The sequence below is a fragment of the Colias croceus genome, chromosome 17, assembly GCF_905220415.1.
Source record: "Colias croceus chromosome 17, ilColCroc2.1".
In the NCBI taxonomy this organism is placed as follows: domain Eukaryota; kingdom Metazoa; phylum Arthropoda; class Insecta; order Lepidoptera; family Pieridae; genus Colias; species Colias croceus.
This window is the reverse complement of record NC_059553.1, coordinates 7,515,915-7,532,600: the sequence shown is the minus strand read 5'-3', so window position 1 is coordinate 7,532,600 and position 16,686 is coordinate 7,515,915. Positions and strand designations below refer to the sequence as shown.

The 16,686-nt window shown below is 36.9% G+C and overlaps 1 protein-coding gene across 2 annotated transcripts in view; it reads left to right on the top strand.

Annotated features, from left to right (window-relative positions):
- LOC123698880 (cartilage oligomeric matrix protein) overlaps window positions 1–16,686 on the top strand; it is a 39,080-nt gene that overhangs the window by 12,267 nt on the left and 10,127 nt on the right. For both annotated transcript variants that reach the window (XM_045645691.1, XM_045645692.1), the window contains exons 4-12: window positions 363–559; window positions 826–1,120; window positions 7,174–7,347; window positions 9,539–9,655; window positions 11,066–11,182; window positions 12,102–12,221; window positions 12,446–12,634; window positions 13,982–14,214; window positions 14,527–14,679. In XM_045645691.1, the coding sequence (XP_045501647.1) occupies window positions 363–559; window positions 826–1,120; window positions 7,174–7,347; window positions 9,539–9,655; window positions 11,066–11,182; window positions 12,102–12,221; window positions 12,446–12,634; window positions 13,982–14,214; window positions 14,527–14,679 (1,595 nt within the window). The remainder of the gene's footprint in view (window positions 1–362; window positions 560–825; window positions 1,121–7,173; window positions 7,348–9,538; window positions 9,656–11,065; window positions 11,183–12,101; window positions 12,222–12,445; window positions 12,635–13,981; window positions 14,215–14,526; window positions 14,680–16,686) is intronic.

The window sequence follows — 16,686 nt, the reverse complement described above, 5'->3', positions numbered from 1 at the left end:
ACTGGGTGATGGATTATTGGTCTCTGAGCGATGGAAATTGAGTTCTTTGTTCGCATCTTTATTTATTCCATGCTTTGCAAACAATGATGACTTGATAATCAAATAAAAATTGTTGTTGTGTAAAAGTATAGAAGTAACCTTGGTGGTAGGTACAATAAAGGAATTAGCAGAAGCCAAAAGGTCTGGTAAATATTTCAATGTATCGAGTAGATACATAAACAGGCGCATAAAATGTATTAATTTTGTTACGCTCATAAGTATTCATCCAGTCAAATTAATGAAAACATAAAATCCTGACTACATTTTCTTACATTTTTGTAACTAAACCTTTTTTTAATATAATTTGGTTGTATTATTTACAGTATCCTTAGAGAGTCTTCATGGTGGTCACCTCAAATCAATATCATGGGGTCTGGGGTCTCATCCTCGAGAGACATTACTTCTAGTTGTGACACACGAAAAAGTTAGGCTATATGTTGGCTGCCAACCCTTACATTGGCACCCTATGTCTGGTCGACATGATATTCTTACGTTACTGGCTAATAAGAAGTTTAAATTGGTACGTATATTGAGCTTTAATTTTGTACCCTAACTTAAATCTTTAGGTGTTTAGGTGTACTAATTGAAAAGCTCACTTATGAGGCATACTTATTACGCGCTCGGCGTATACGTCGATATCAATAACAAGTTGCACACTGCGGTACACATTATACATCGTACATTTTGTAGGTTAGCAAAACTCCTACAAATCTTTTGAAAATATTCAGATCAATAACATTTTCCAGAATCTTTAAATTAACCTTTGTATAATAATTAATTCAACAGTATCACGAAGAAAACGCACCAGTCGATGTATACGACAGTGAAAAGGCTGCGCTCAAGTCATTAAACTGTGATCACCATGAACTTAGTCCACCAACACTCGTCACTGTAGATTCTGATGTAGAGGAAGTAAAAGATTTCATAGCACGAGAAGAAAGACTGAAAAGAGAAGAGATGCAAGGAGATGATTATCGAACTAATTATATTGATCCTAATATTCTGCCAACGCTTCCTCCACCTACACCGCCTGCAACTCAAAGGGGAGACATTCCTAATACAGATATTGAGTCTTGTGATGGTAAGCATCGTATTTTTCATGATATACTTACAGTTGGAATTACTTATTAAATTTAATTCAGTTCAGGCATTTTTATCTCATTAGATAAAAATTCAGACACACAGAACACACTTTATTTTGACCAGCGTAATCCACTGTAAGTAAAACAGGTAGACGTAATTTTTTTGCAGGACGTCAGCTGATACTTATCTAGAAAAATATAACGAGAGTGCTAAAATAATTCTAAACTTAAGGGGCCTTGATACGAAATTCATGTTTCTAAATCATGTTTTTTTCAAAGAAATCATCATATTTTAAATCCTAAAAAAATATATAGTACAGATAAACGTTTGATCTAGTGGAATTTTTGGATAGAAACACAATATTAAACATTTAACTCGATAAAAAAAAAAATCAGAAGTTGCATCGATTTTGAAAGCAGATACAGTTTTATGCGAATTAGGGAAACGCTATTTTTATGAAAATTTTACATTTCATTTACTAATCAGGTTTTACAGAAGAATTTTTGGATAGATATATAATTTAGCCCTTATTTTTTTTATATAAAATATAATACGTAAATTACGACTCGCGCGCACCACGCCAGTGCCACCAAAGTCCAACCGGACGTCATCGAGGGAGGACCTGTGCTAGTTTTGCTCCCGACCACGTTGTAGTCGCCGCTCGTTTTAATTAGAACCGAGCGGCAAGTACAACGGCGAGCACGCCACAATATAAATAAATCAGTAGTTTAATTTTATTACCTATTGTTGGTGTAAATAAATTAACTTCTTAATCTATACTATTAAACGAGCAATATTTGCATATTTATATATGTATATTTGTTTGTAAATTTGTTTGTAAATACAGTGTGGAAATTTTCGATGTGCCCTGGGTGAAAGTACTAGAAATACTGGAGATAGCAAATTTTGCTGAAAGGAAACATTCCTTTATTTTTAAAAAGAAATAGACCTGCATTCAAAGATTTTCAAAAATTCATTTTCTTCGGCCGGGAATCGAAAGAACTAAAAATGTAAAAAAATAAAATTTTCTATTTTATTCTTCAAATCAACACAAGTTTCATATTACAATTATTTGTAACTAGCTTCCGCCCGCGACTCTGTCCGCGCGGATGTCGGTCTTTGCGTGGATGGTTTATTTCTCCATTTTGAGTAACTCGGACAATGACATCTTATAAATATCTATTGGACCCAAATACGGCTAGGTCTATAATAATACGCAACGTGTGTTCGCGGTACCTACTACAGAACAATTTTTTTTCTACGTATTTTTCCAGGATCAAAAGTATCCTATTTTACGCCCAGGATAATAATGTATAATTATACCAAGTTTCATCGAAATCGAACCGGTAGTTTTCACGTGATGTCTTCATTGTCTTCACATACAGACAGACAGACAGACAGACAAAATTTTTTTTAATCACATATTTGGGTTTGGTATCGATCCAGTAACACCCCCTGCTAGTAATTTTTTTCAATATTTTCAATGTACAGAATTGACCCTTCTACAGATTTATTATAATATGTATAGATTTAAAATTATGTTTTAAAAATTACCTTGCCTGAGACCCTCTTTTTTATGGGTTGTTGAATAGGAATAGCGGCAAAGTTTTGAAGTACTAGTCTGTAGGAAGACTATTATGATGTTGGTTGATCTGTATGAGTATGACAAATATTATTTTTATGAAACAACAATCCAAGATGGCGCCGACGAAAATTTGACTTTTTTTCGTGATGGGTGTCATTTTCATGGTTTTTGGGGTAGCTATTAACGAATATGAGGTCAAAACTAAAATCCAAGATGGCGCCGACGAAAAATTTGACTTATTTTCGTGATGGGTGTCATTTTCATGGTTTTTGGGGTAGCTATTAACGAATATGAGGTCAAAACTAAAATCCAAGATGGCGCCGACGAAAAATTTGACTTATTTTCGTGATGGGTGTTATTTTCATGGTTTTTGGGGTAGCTATTAACGAATATGAGGTCAAAACTATAATCCAAGATGGCGCCGACGAAAATTTTACATCTTTTCGTCATGGGTGTCATTTTCATGGTTTTTGGGGTAGCTATTAACCAATATGAGGTCAAAACTAAAATCCAAGATGGCGCCGACGAAAAATATGACTTATTTTCGTGATGGGTGTCATTTTCATGGTTTTTGGGGTAGCTATTAACGAATATGAGGTCAAAACTATAATCCAAGAGGGCGCCGACGAAAATTTTACATCTTTTCGTCATGGGTGTCATTTTCATGGTTTTTGGGGTAGCTATTAGCCAATATGAGGTCAAAACTATAATCCAAGATGGCGCGGACGAAAACTTTACATCTTTTCGTCACGGGTGTCATTTTCATTGTTTTTGGGGTAGCTATTAACCAAAATGAGGTAAAAACTAAAATCCAAGATGGCGCCGACAAAAATTTTACATCTTTTCGTCACGGGTGTCATTTTCATGGTTTTTGGTGTAGCTATTAACCAATATGAGGTCAAAACTAGAATCCAAGATGGTGCTGACGGACATTTTATATGTTTTCGGCATGGGTGTCATTTTCAAGGTTTCTGAGACAGCTATTAACAAATCCCCAATGTAACCGTCGATAATTTGGTATATTTTTCTTACAACCGTTTACATATTTTTCGAGCAGAATTCAAATTCTGTGGAACTGTACACAGATAATAGCCTTTTGAAGTGAAACTTCTTTAGACGCATTGAGAGTAAAAATTTCAAGAACGCGTCATGGTAATACTGCAACTGTCATGTTATGGAGCAAGGCGGTGATTTTGGTATCTATAAATCTCGCCAAAGAAGTTTCACTTCTGACACGTTATCTCGGCACACACGCTCTTTATTATTTTATTCTCTTCGTTTTAATGTTTTAGATGAACTTTATTTTAAAAAAAGTTAAGCGAATATATTTGTTAGAATGTTAACATGATTGCCACAGAGTTACGTTTTATATATGTTACAGGAAATGTATGTAATCCGTCATTGTATACAATTCCTAGGAAATGTATGCAATTCCTAAAATTGTAAGGAAATGTGTGAAATAAATTATTTTATACACATTTCCTAGGAAATCTATACAATTCCTAAATAGCTATCGGAAATGTAAAACATTTAAGATATTGATATGTCGCAGGCAAGGGTTGGACTAAAGCAAAGGGGGCGCAGGACTTAAAAAATTTTGATGGAGTTGGTATCATTTTAACACCTATTTATTATTGTTTTATCGTAAAGATTACGCTTATATAAGCATGTTTTATAGGAACAACTTTTCTCTAAAATCAAAAATAGCCGAGATATTCGCCCTCAAAGTTAGGTTAGGTTAGCCGTTAGGTTAGGTTAGGTTAGGTTTGTTAAAAAAAAACTACACAGACATAGGAGCCCCGCGAAGCGGGGCTCCGTCAACGAAGATCGAACGATCGAAGATAATAATATGAACATAATATTATTACAATTTTACGGTATGACTGTTACCCGATTGTATCAATAAGAGCTATAATAAAAAAAATAACAACGTGTTTTATTACAGAAAGCATTTACTTTACACATTCGTATTAGGAAATACGATAAAGGAATTGTTTACAATTCCTAGGAAGATTATACATTTCCTAGGATATGCATGCATTAAATAGTTTTTTAAACAATATTTTATACATTTCCTAAATGGTATCGGAATTGTACACATTTCCTAGGAATTGTATACAATTCCTTGATTTCATACATTTCCGGTAACATATATATTACATTACTAAATATGCATTTCAATGTTCTTTAAAATTGTTTTTAAGACTGTCTACAAAACTGTAGTTGTAAACGTTTTTGTTATTTTATTTATGTTTACTTTAAAGGAGTAAGAAAAATATACCTAATTATCCACGGTAACATTGGGGATTTGTAAATAGCTGTCTTAAAAACCTTGAAAATGACACTCATGCCGTAAAGATGTAAAATTTTCGTCGACACCATCTTGAATTTTAGTTTTGACCTCACATTGGTAAATAGCTACCCCAAAAACTATGAAAAAGACACTCATCACGAAAAGATGTCGAATTTTCCTCAGCGCCATCTTGGATTTTGATTTTGACCTCATATTGGTTAATATCTAGCCCAAAAACCATGAAAATGACACCCGTGACGAAATGATGTCAAATTTTCGTCGGCGCCATTTTGGATTTTAGATTTGACCTCATATTTATTAATAGCTACTCCAACTCTTTGAAAATGACACCCATGACGAAAACATTTAAAATTTTCGTCGGCGCCATCTTGGATTTTAGTTTTGACTTCATATTGGTTAATCGCTACCCCAAAAACCACCCACATTTGCTACTTAGGAAAAGTTCAGATTTAAAGATATCATAGGTAATGTGACGATTATAATTTGAAATTTCATTCCGACCGTTTCTCGGAATAACAAACATTTTCTAAGAAGGGTTTAATATATTACCGGTAACATAATATTATGATGTATGATAATAATTAATAATTCATAAAAAAGTATTTTATACATTTCTTAATAAGCTTCGATATTGTATACAATAATACAATTCATTAATTGATTATTATTCAAATTGTTGTAAAATAGTCACACTTTTTTAAGTTGGTTGAATACACTAACATACTTATCAGGATCGTACCTACTAATAAAAAAGACAAAATGAATTTTTAAAGTTCCCAGTAATCTTCTAGAATCAATTTCAATAAAAATAATATAATATCAAGTTTGAAGATGGTCTATAAAATGGAATGTGCTATGTTTACGTGAGCGTGATGTTCCCGCGCACCACGTTGCGACGTTATTAGATACCTAAATTTGAGTAACGCAGATATTATATGTACTAGATTTCCGCCCGCGGCTTCGCCCGCGTTTGTAAAGGAAAACCGGCACAGTTCCCGTTCCCGTGGGAATTCCGGGATAAAAACTATGCTATGTGTTAATCCAAGTTACCCTCTATATGTGTGCTAAATTTCATTGTAATCGGTTCAGTAGTTTTTACGTGAAAGAGTAACAAACATATAAAAAGAAAGAGTAACATACATCCATACAAACTTTCGCATTTATAATATTAGTAGGATTAAGATATTAAGATATACATATATTAAGATGTGACAACGTCCTTAAACATGTTTGCGGTGCAAGACTTCAATTTACAAAATTCAATTATTATTTTGCCTTTTTTATTTGTTTTACTTTTAATTATTATTACCAATATTTTCAGAAGAAAATAAATTATTGATGTATCCAGAACGAGAGTTTCATTTTAAACTTTAAATGTATTTATAAAATTAAAGACCAATAAACCAGAAGCGTTCTTTATGTTTAGATGATGTTGATGCTACAATAAGAAACGAGAAATTAACAATAAATTATCTTTTATATTGTTCTATCGATTTGAATAATAAAATAAAATTTGAAAAAGGAATGTTTCCTTTCAGAAAAATTTGCTATCCCTAGTATTTCAAGTACTTTCCTTTCAGGGCACATCGAAAATTTCCACACTGTATATATACAAACAAATATATAAATATGCAAATATTGCTCGTTTAATGGTATAGGATAAATAGTAAATTTATTTATCAACAACATTCCTACGATAGCAAATAAAATCGAACTACTGATTTATTTATACTGTGGCGTGCTCGCCCGTCTCCATAGGTCACCGGAGTTCATGTCGCGCCGGCTCCTGCGGAACGCGGGCGCGAGCCGTCTCAGCGCCTAAAATGCCTAAACTTTCAAAATCATGGGCTCTTAAAAGAATATAAAATGTTAGAAATGCGGCTTAAAAAAAATCTAATTTATCTTTCATTTAATTAACGAATAGTCAGCATATAATTTTGGAAATAATAAATATTGTTATCTTGTTCTTGTTTCATTAATTAAGGGTTTAAAACGAAAATTTACCTTTATAAGAAAATTCTGAGTACATATTTTTTAATTTAACTTAAAACAGGGGTGTTTAAGGGCATACAAATATTTGTATATTCGTTTTATTTTTGTGTTCTTTTTGATGAAATATGATAGTTATCTTTAATTTTGCCATTTTTTTCAGACGAAGTTATCCGCCAATTAAAACTCCTTCGTCAAACCATAGAACACTTACGCCGAGAGCTAGGTGACCAAAAGGGTCTGATAGATGGTCTACGGAACCAAATGCGCGCGTGTTGTAATCGCGCCAATACTGCTGTTCCTGTTGAACGATGCTCTGGCTCTTCATGTTACCCTGGTTATATTAACTACTAATTCATATTTTTCATTCATTTCTTAATATTAATTTAGTGCGATTTCTTCTTTATACATTATAGCTTCTTATAAGTGTCTTTTCCCCTTGATAATAATATGTGTTTAACCGTTCATTCATTTTATTCTTGATTTTTTTTAATTTAATATTTTTGATTCGTTTCCCTCCATCTTCACCTACCCTAGTTATATTAACTACCGATTTCATAACATATGAATTCATTTTCTTCACTTTTATTTTGATAGATTTTCCGATACGATAAGTGTGTTTTTTCTGTAGAGTGATACTCTTGTTTTCATGTTTTATTCCGTAATTTCCCTTTATATTAAATTTATTTTGATATAATTTTTGATACGTCGTCCATTTTTCTCAAACCCAGTCTTTTCTTCTTCTTTAACTTAATTTGGAGTCTTATCAAATACTTTAACATGCTTGTTTTTAAATATTCTGAGATAATTTCCCTTTTCTGAATGATTTATATTTTACTAGTTAATTTTTCTCAAGTTTAACATTTTCTCTTAGAAACTACGTTTATTAGACAGCATCTTCGTGTGTGATTGCATTTAAAATAACTGCATCTTATGAGTTATTTATATCATAGAATGCTCTTAGCTTCATACGATTAAATCTAACAATAGATGTTCTTTATATATCCATTCCTTAGTTAATGTTTTGATACTATAAACTGAAAGCTTTCATAATCATTTTCATAATGTAATTCAAATAATTTTAATTGGAAAATCCCGAAAGAAACTTGTAAGTTTATCACGTCCCAAACCCAATTAAATATAGGGTGGGCTGGTCACTTATAATTAAAGCACGCGTAAGCGTTGAGGAAAAGAATCATAAAAAATGTTCATTGGATTTTTCTTAGTAAACTGATTTTGTACCAGGATTAAACGTTTTTTTTACCAAGAAGTAGATCAGCCTATGTGATCGGTATTTTTTATGTTTAGAAGTACCTTCTTAACCTTCTGATCCATAATGTTTTCTGGATGAAAATTTCATTTATTGCAAAAGACGAGACGTTCAGACATAAAAATTAAATCAAATCTTATTTCTCGTTGGTATTATAAAGTTAAGGAAGGCTTAATTTAAGGTATCGCCACCTTATATTAAGCCTTCAAATTGAAGAAGAAATTCCATAACCACGTCTGCCCGTCTCCTAGATTTAAATTATCTTCCTAAAAACTGCTGTTTTTTCCAAATCCTCAAATTTGCATGAAAATATGAAACATTCACCCAAATTCGTATTACTAATTAAGTTCTCATTTCATTTCATTCTATTGTATGTTTAAGGTAAATCAAGCAACTAGTGTGGGTTTAATTAAATTTTACGTAACAGAAGCGCGTTTTATTTATGCCCTTTCTAACAATTTATAAGAAACAGAGTTTCTAGTGTCGCCCACGTGTTCGAATCCAGTTGCTTGATTGGCCTTGGCAGTACCTTTTAAAGGTAGCGGGAAAATAATAACATTTCATGTTTCTTAATTAATTCGTGGGACTACGAGAAACTCTGTTTGAATGTTAAATGAAGCAAAAGTTAAATTATTTCAAAGTTTATTTGAATTGGCGTTATACAACGCGGGATTAGATTTTGTTGTTGGATTATGTGTAATTAATTCAGATTGGAACTTGGTTTTCATTTATGGAAACGAAAGTAAAACGTTGGATGAAAATGCTGAAGACATTTGGAACACCTTGCCACTTACTAGAAGATCTTAGAAAGGAACAAATACTTTATAAACATAATAATTTATAAAATTCTCTGTCTCTAATTGGATAGTAGCTACAAATATGTACACAGTATACTGATAAATATAAAAAAAAAAATAAAGCAAAAGCATTTTTTATGAAATGAATGCATTCGTTCACTTGAACAGGTAATATCGAATTATTAATACCAATACAATTAAATAAGAGTGTACATCATATAAGCTGAGTCGATTACTGTTTAGTATTCATAGGTATAAAGTAAACATTTTATTCATTAAAAGATTGCACATCGCATATTTCATTTACACAGACTTTCTCTTTAATAAAGCTGTTCTGGCTATAATTTTTGTAATTGTAATAGCATGGCAAATACCCTTTTTCTGTATATTGATGATTCAAAAGCACTTCCTATCGAAGTCTAGTTGGATTTATGTTTGAGTGGAAAAATATTCCATACTAGGCGTGGAATGTCGGAATACGGCGACTGGTGTGCAATGTGGTGCTTGTCCTCAAGGCATGGAGGGAGATGGGAAGAGATGCAGACCAGTTACATGTACTAGAGGAAGATGCTCACAGTGTAAGTATATTGTAATTGATAGAAGTTTTAGGATACTACCTGCATATCCCGGCGTCGCCTAGGGGTACTTTATTGTATTTTAGATACCAACTAAAACTGCACTCAATGTGCAAAGTTGAGAAAATCTTTTCAATATTTTATAGGAGTTAAAGCGGTTATACAACGTTACCGTAAATTAAACAAATGAATGATTACTAGCTGACCTGGTAGATGTTGTTCTGCTAGTCACTAAAGTCTTGGCCCATGCCATGAAAAATAGTTAAAATCACATTTTCTTTCGAATGTAGTTAGGTATATGTACACAATTTCATAAAAAAGTACATATTATCTCTATGTAAAAAAAAAACGGTAAAACTGTTTATAAGAATATGACAATTAACACAGTGATAATAAGAACTGGAATTTGTGTGGATAGGTAGAAGTGAAACATGTTGCAGTCTTTGAATCTTTCCATAGTTTGCGCAGTCTTATCCATACCACAAAATAAAGAGCCCAGCGTGCCGGAAGCTTTGTCTTCGAAACTTTCGTAATTTCGTATATTGCGTAACCAGCATGTTGTTGTTCGAATAGAAATGTTAATTTTAATCTTTTATAAGATTATTTATTTAATATGATATTTTAAAATGATTGTATTATTACTGATCTTCTACAAACACACTGAAAGTATTTTAGTAAAGTTGAATAAATTGCAATATTTAGTAGTTATAAGTATAATTTAAATTTCGGACATACAACTATTAACAATCGAATATGATAACTTAAGCTTAAGTTTATATCGGATAAACAGTAAACGCGGCTTACGGCAAGATAAATATATGGGTTAATAGTTGCGTATAATATTTTGCATTTACTAATTCCTAAGGACAAATTAAAATAATAAATATCTCGTTGTGAAGGTTGAACCTTGAGGGCTGCTAGAACTTAGAACACAGACTAAGAGCTTTGCTTAATTAATGTTATCGAATAACGGTTTAAATGATTCTAATTAGACACGACTAAGAGTAAATTTTATTCAGAGTTACTTTTATATAAAACGGATTTTTGTTCTCATCGAATCCAGTTTATGCAAATATCAAATGAAGTGCGATTCATCATATTCATTATTTGGGTAGGTTTAGAATCGTCACTCTCTTCGGTTCTACTGGGTTAAATAAAGGGGAATAATATCTATAGCATTAGTAACCTAGAAGAAATCAATATCGTTTCTGTAGTTGTAGAATTATAATCATCATTTTAGAGTAAATATTTTTTTACTACTAGGTACCTAAATTATTCAGGATATAATATTGTACCTATATTATGGTCGGGGTCAGTATGTGGTAAAATAAAAATGCAAATGTGTAAAAAAATGTTTGTATTTTCTTCATATATTATTTAAGTTCATGTTCATATCATTTTTATACACAACAGCTGAATATTGTGTCGACACGGATCGTGGCTACCGCTGCGAGCGCTGTCCCGGGCGACAGACGAGTGACGGACAGACCTGTCGAACGGCGTGCAGTGCTAACCCTTGTTTTGGTGGACGTGAGTATACTATGGATTAGAATACATATATAAACTGAGTTATATAATATAATGTATTCTAAGGTATTAGGATGCTTTTCCACCGGAGATTTTTACAACGTTGCTGTGGATGCATTTGATATCCATGCATCAAATAAATTTATGCATATTTAGCTTAGTACTGGAAACGGATTCAACTAGAATTTGTTTTTGATCTGAAAAATAATATGTGTGCTGTAGTTGTATGCTATGGATGCATGCATGTTGGGAATATAGAGTAGTGTAGCTATGTGTAGTATCGAAACATCACATAGCTCGAGCTGCGCATCTTTGTCGGCAGCGCATCTTCATAGCGCATCTTACACCGCTACATAGCTTAGTATCAGTCGAATAGCTCATCTCTGAAAACGCACCCTTATTACCTTTTTTCTTTAGGATTTGTTTGATAGACACTCTCTTTTATATTATACTAGCTGACCCGGAAAACGTTTGCCTTACCCTTATCACTTTGAGGTTTAAAATTAGTTTACCTACGACCTATTGTCAGATTAAGCGAATATGCATATAAAATTTCATAAAAATCGGTCAAGCCGTTATCGAGGAGTATGGCATTTAACACTGAGACACAAGAATTTTATTTATGACGATAAAGAACTTGTCAGCTGTTCATAAAATATGCTAGTAATTGAGCGCTGAGTTTAAAAAAAGTGGCAAGAAATACATAACTTTCGTAACTAATATTTTTGTAAATTTATGTTTTATAGGTGAACTTTTAAAGTTTGCTTGTAGACATTATTTTACGAGTAGATACCTATTTAAAAGCTGTACCTACTACACTTTTCGCTAGCTGAAAGCAATATTATTTCAACATTTGGCAATTGTTGGTGGTGAAATAATTTATGGACAGAATATTTTAAATGTCTGTTATTGTATTTTGCAGGTGTCCAATGTAATGATATGCCTGATGGAAGCTATCGTTGTGGCTCATGTCCTGCTGGCTTTACTGGGAACGGGGAAGAATGTGAAAGAATTTCTTGCAGGCAGATCTCTTGTTTCCAAGGTATCAATGTATCATTGTTTATTATCTTTATTTTAATTGCATTGTAATGAAATTCATATAATAGTGGAAATAATATTATGATCCTACTAAAAGTAGGATCGATTCGATCGCACCATTTTGTGACGTCATAACTACGTTTCAATTATTGGTCAGATAAAATATTAAAAAAGGATTATTCTAAGACAAAAGGAAATATTTCTATGAATATTTAATATTTCTTTCAGGCGTAGAATGCCAGGAAACCTCATCTGGTCCACGTTGTGGATCCTGTCCCACAGGATATCTAGGAGATGGGCAAAGGTGCCAACACATCTGCGAGTCTAGACGACCTTGTGGTGATAGACGATGCACTCCTAGTAGTTCTAGTCCTTACTATGAGTGTGAAGGCTGTCCTAAAGGGTATGAGTGGAATGGTAAGTTTAATAAAAAAATTGGTTGTCTGTAAAGTCGGTTTACTGACGATAGTTGAACGTGACAACGTCCGATTGTGCTTCTTTGTCGCTCGTTCCGCGCTCTCCTTTGCACTTCAAGCCTTACATGGAACGCCTCAGTGCGAGGTAACGCCGCATGAGTCATGTTTTTTCGTGCGTGCAACCGGCTCTATCGAATTATAAGACGTTGTCACGTCAAAAAAGAATTTGGCTAAAACGTAGTCAATGTGTGTACCTAATACTGTGCTAATACGTAGAACTTTAGTTTTTTTGAGAAAATTGTGTTTAAATGTACATTTTTTTATTGGTATCGTTCTGTTGACCTAGTTTTCAGGAGTATTAGGATTAGGAAAAAATGCTAGCTTGAAAATTCAGTCATCGAAGGAGACAGAGTTGGTTTTTGACATCTAGGTACATCAGGCAGAAATATTGACCCTTAATTATGATAATCATAAGAAATCTTGTCCCATATTAATTTTGTCTATAGTAAAATATACTTATAATATGTTTTTGTTCTCAATATATTTCTTTTATTTATAGATATTATATTTTATATTTTACTAGGTTTCCGCCCGCGGCTTCGCCCGCGCAGTCAAAGAAAAACCCGCATAGTTCCCGTTCCCGTGGGATTTCCGGGATTGCGTCATTTACCCGGGATAAAAAGTAGCCTATGTCCTTTCTCGGGTATCAAAATATCTCCATACCAAATTTCATGCAAATTGGTTCAGTAGTTTAGGCGTGATTGAGTAACAGACAGACAGACAGACAGAGTTACTTTCGCATTTATAATATTAGTATGGATTAACGTCTTTTGTAGCCCTTTTCTGTAGCAATTCTGAGTTTCGGTCAAATCTTTATTCACAATCTAATTTTCATTACGATCTTACATTGACCTACAAGCCCATTCCACGAAGTATGAGAGCACCAAGGGCTTAATTTAGTTAAACAATTTGAAACTAAAAGTTAATTATTCCGAGAAATTTGGGAAAGCTAGGTTTAAACTGAGTTATCTAGCTAATGAAACAAAGCCCGCACGTATTGCCCTAGTGGACTGTTCATTGAACATTGAACCATGATGTTTTACATAATATTGAGAATATTCAAAACTGAATTTGATGAGAAACAAGTGGAGTAAGAATCGAATACAATGAAGGTAATCGTTTATACTGGGTTTGAAATAAATAATGAACAATACATCTTTTTCTAAAATAATCATTAGCTTAAAAGTACTTTCGACTTTGACGGATGTTTTACTGTGACCACGACATGTTATGAGCTAATTGTCGCTCTCTGAGCGATTTCGGTCTTTAATCGAAACGTAATGTTTAGGCTACACCTGCGTGGACATGGACGAATGCGATCTAATACGTCCCTGCGATGAAATGGTATCCTGTCGTAATGTGGACGGTGGGTTCATCTGTGGTGCTTGTCCCCCCGGGTTCGAGGGGAGTGCGGGGTGGCGGGGCGCGGGGGACGAGAGGAGACGGGAGCATTGCGTGGACGTGGACGAGTGTGCGGGGAGGGAACCGTGCCCTAGGGGGAGACTGTGTGTTAACACGCCTGTGAGTAAGATTTTTTTGTGTGTTTATGTTATGAACGTTTATGGGTGTTTTAGGAATCGTGTCGATCTTTTCTTTTTCATCTTTATAATTTTCCATCCTTATTTATTTGTTTTGTCTATGTGCTATTTTAATTTCTGTGTTAGTACTATTTTTCATTTCTGTTCACTACTTCTTATCTCTGCTCACTTTATTTACAATTTTCCATCTCTGCTTATCATTTTCAATTTTTCATCTATACCTCTTATTTTAAAACCGTTTGACAGTTCTTAATAGTTGACTTAAACCAAGACTTAAACAATATTTTGACCCCAGGGTTCGTTCACATGCGTCCCATGTGGCGGTCACTTCTACGTGAACACATCCCGTCCGTGCATCGACGCGGGTGAGCTAGTGCGGCGCTGCGACCCCGCGCGCTGCCGCCGGTACAACGCAGTGTGCGGCTTCGGGCAGGCGTGCGTATGCGCGGTACGTGGAAATAATTCACTACGAAACATCTTTGACTTGTTGTCAAACAATGTTCAAACGATTTGGCTCCTATTTTGTTTGCAGATAAAAAAATTATGGCCTGAAAAACATTGGTTCGTCGGAATAACAACTATTCTTATGACAAAGAAGCAATCCTAGGGCACAGGCTTGTTTTCACTTTCATTATTATACTTCTAGATTAGCTTTGTCGTACTTTCTTAGACATTAAACTATAAGTAATGGCATAAAGCATATTTATCTGCGACCATATTGTGATTAACTCAAATACTGAACAGATTTTATGCATTAATAGATAGTGTTCTATAATATTATTATGTAATTGTATAACGGTGCGTTTACATTAAACGAGGGAATGTTCCATTTCTAGCCCCACTATGTCAAATTGTTTTAGTGTAAACGGGCGTAGAGCATTCTTTCGTTGTTCTTAGTGCGTTCGAAAAGGCAATGTAATAATAGTTAATACCTACTGAACAACACTGAATGTGATTTTTCGTTTCCAGTTTCCAGTTTCGTTAAAAGGTCGAAAGAATGCTCTTGCCACAGCTCTCGCCACAGGCTCTCGCTCTATGTTCGTTTGATGTAAATGCACCGCAAGGTGTAAATAAGTTCAGAGACGGGTAGGTCTAACGATCCAAAGCCAATAAAACAATATCTGTGTTAGATAACGTTTTGCGCATCGAGTTAAATACGTACCGCGGGGCAGGGCAGACGCAGGGCAGGGGTAGGGGCAGGGGCAGGGCAGGGGCAGGGCAGGGGCAGAGCAGGGGCAGGGCAGGGGCAGGGGAGGGGCAGGACAGGGGCAGGGCAGGGGTAGGGCAGGGCAGGGGCAGGGCAGGGCAGGGGCAGGGCAGGGGCAGGGCAGGGGCAGGGGCATGTCAGGGGCAGGTCAGGGGCAGGCCAGGGGCAGGTCAGGGGCAGGCCAGGGCAAGTCAGGGGCATGTCAGGGGCAGGTCAGGGGCATGTCAGGGGCAGGTCAGGGGCAGGGAAGGGCAAGTAAGGGGCAAGTCAGGGGCAGGTCTGGGGCAGGTCAGGAGCAGGTCAGGGGCAGGGGTAGGGCAATGGCAGGGTAGGGGCAGGGCAGCGGCAGGACAGGGGCAGGACAGGGGCAGGACAGGGGCTGGGGCAGGGCAGGGGCAGGGCAGGGCATTATATTGTTTATGAAGGGGCAGGCCAGGGGCAGGACAGGGGCAGGACAGGGGCTGGGGCAGGGCAGGGGCAGGGCAGGGCATTATATTGTTTATGAAGGGGCAGGCCAGGGGCAGGGAAGGGCAAGTCAGGGGCAGGTCTGGGGCAGGTCAGGAGCAGGTCAGGGGCAGGTCAGGAGCAGGCCAGGGGCAGGGCAGGGGCAGGGAAGGGCAAGTCAGGGGCAGGGAAGGGGCAGGCCAGGGGCAAGCCAGGGGCAAGTCCGGGGCAGGTCTGGGGCAGGTCAAGGGCAGGCCAGGGGCAGGCCAGGGGCAGGCCAGGGGCAGGGCAGGGGCCAGGGCAGGTGCAGGGCAGGGGCAGGGCAGGGGTAGGGCAGGGGCAGGGAAGGGCAAGTCAGGGGCAGGGAAGGGGCAGGGAAATGCAAGTCAGGGGCAAGTCAGGGGCAGGTCAGGGGCAGGGCAGGGCCATGGGAGGGGCAGGGCAGGGGCAGGGCAGGGGCAGGGGCAGGGCAGGGGCAGGGAAGGGCAAGTCAGGGGCAGGGCAGGGGCAGGTCGGGGGCAGGGCAGGGCCATGGGAGGGGCAGGGCAGGGCCATGGGAGGGGCAGGGCAGGGCAGGGGCAGGTCAGGGGCATGGGAGGGGCAGGGCAGGGGCAGGGGCAGGGCAGGGCCAGGGCTGGGGCAGGGCAGGGGCAGGGGTAGGGCAATGGCAGGGTAGGGGCAGGGCAGCGGCAGGACAGGGGCAGGACAGGGGCAGGACTGGAGCAGGGGCAGGCAGGGGCAGGGCAGGGGCAGGGCAGGGGCAGGGCAGGGGCAGGGCAGGGGCAGGGGCAGGGCAGGGGCAGG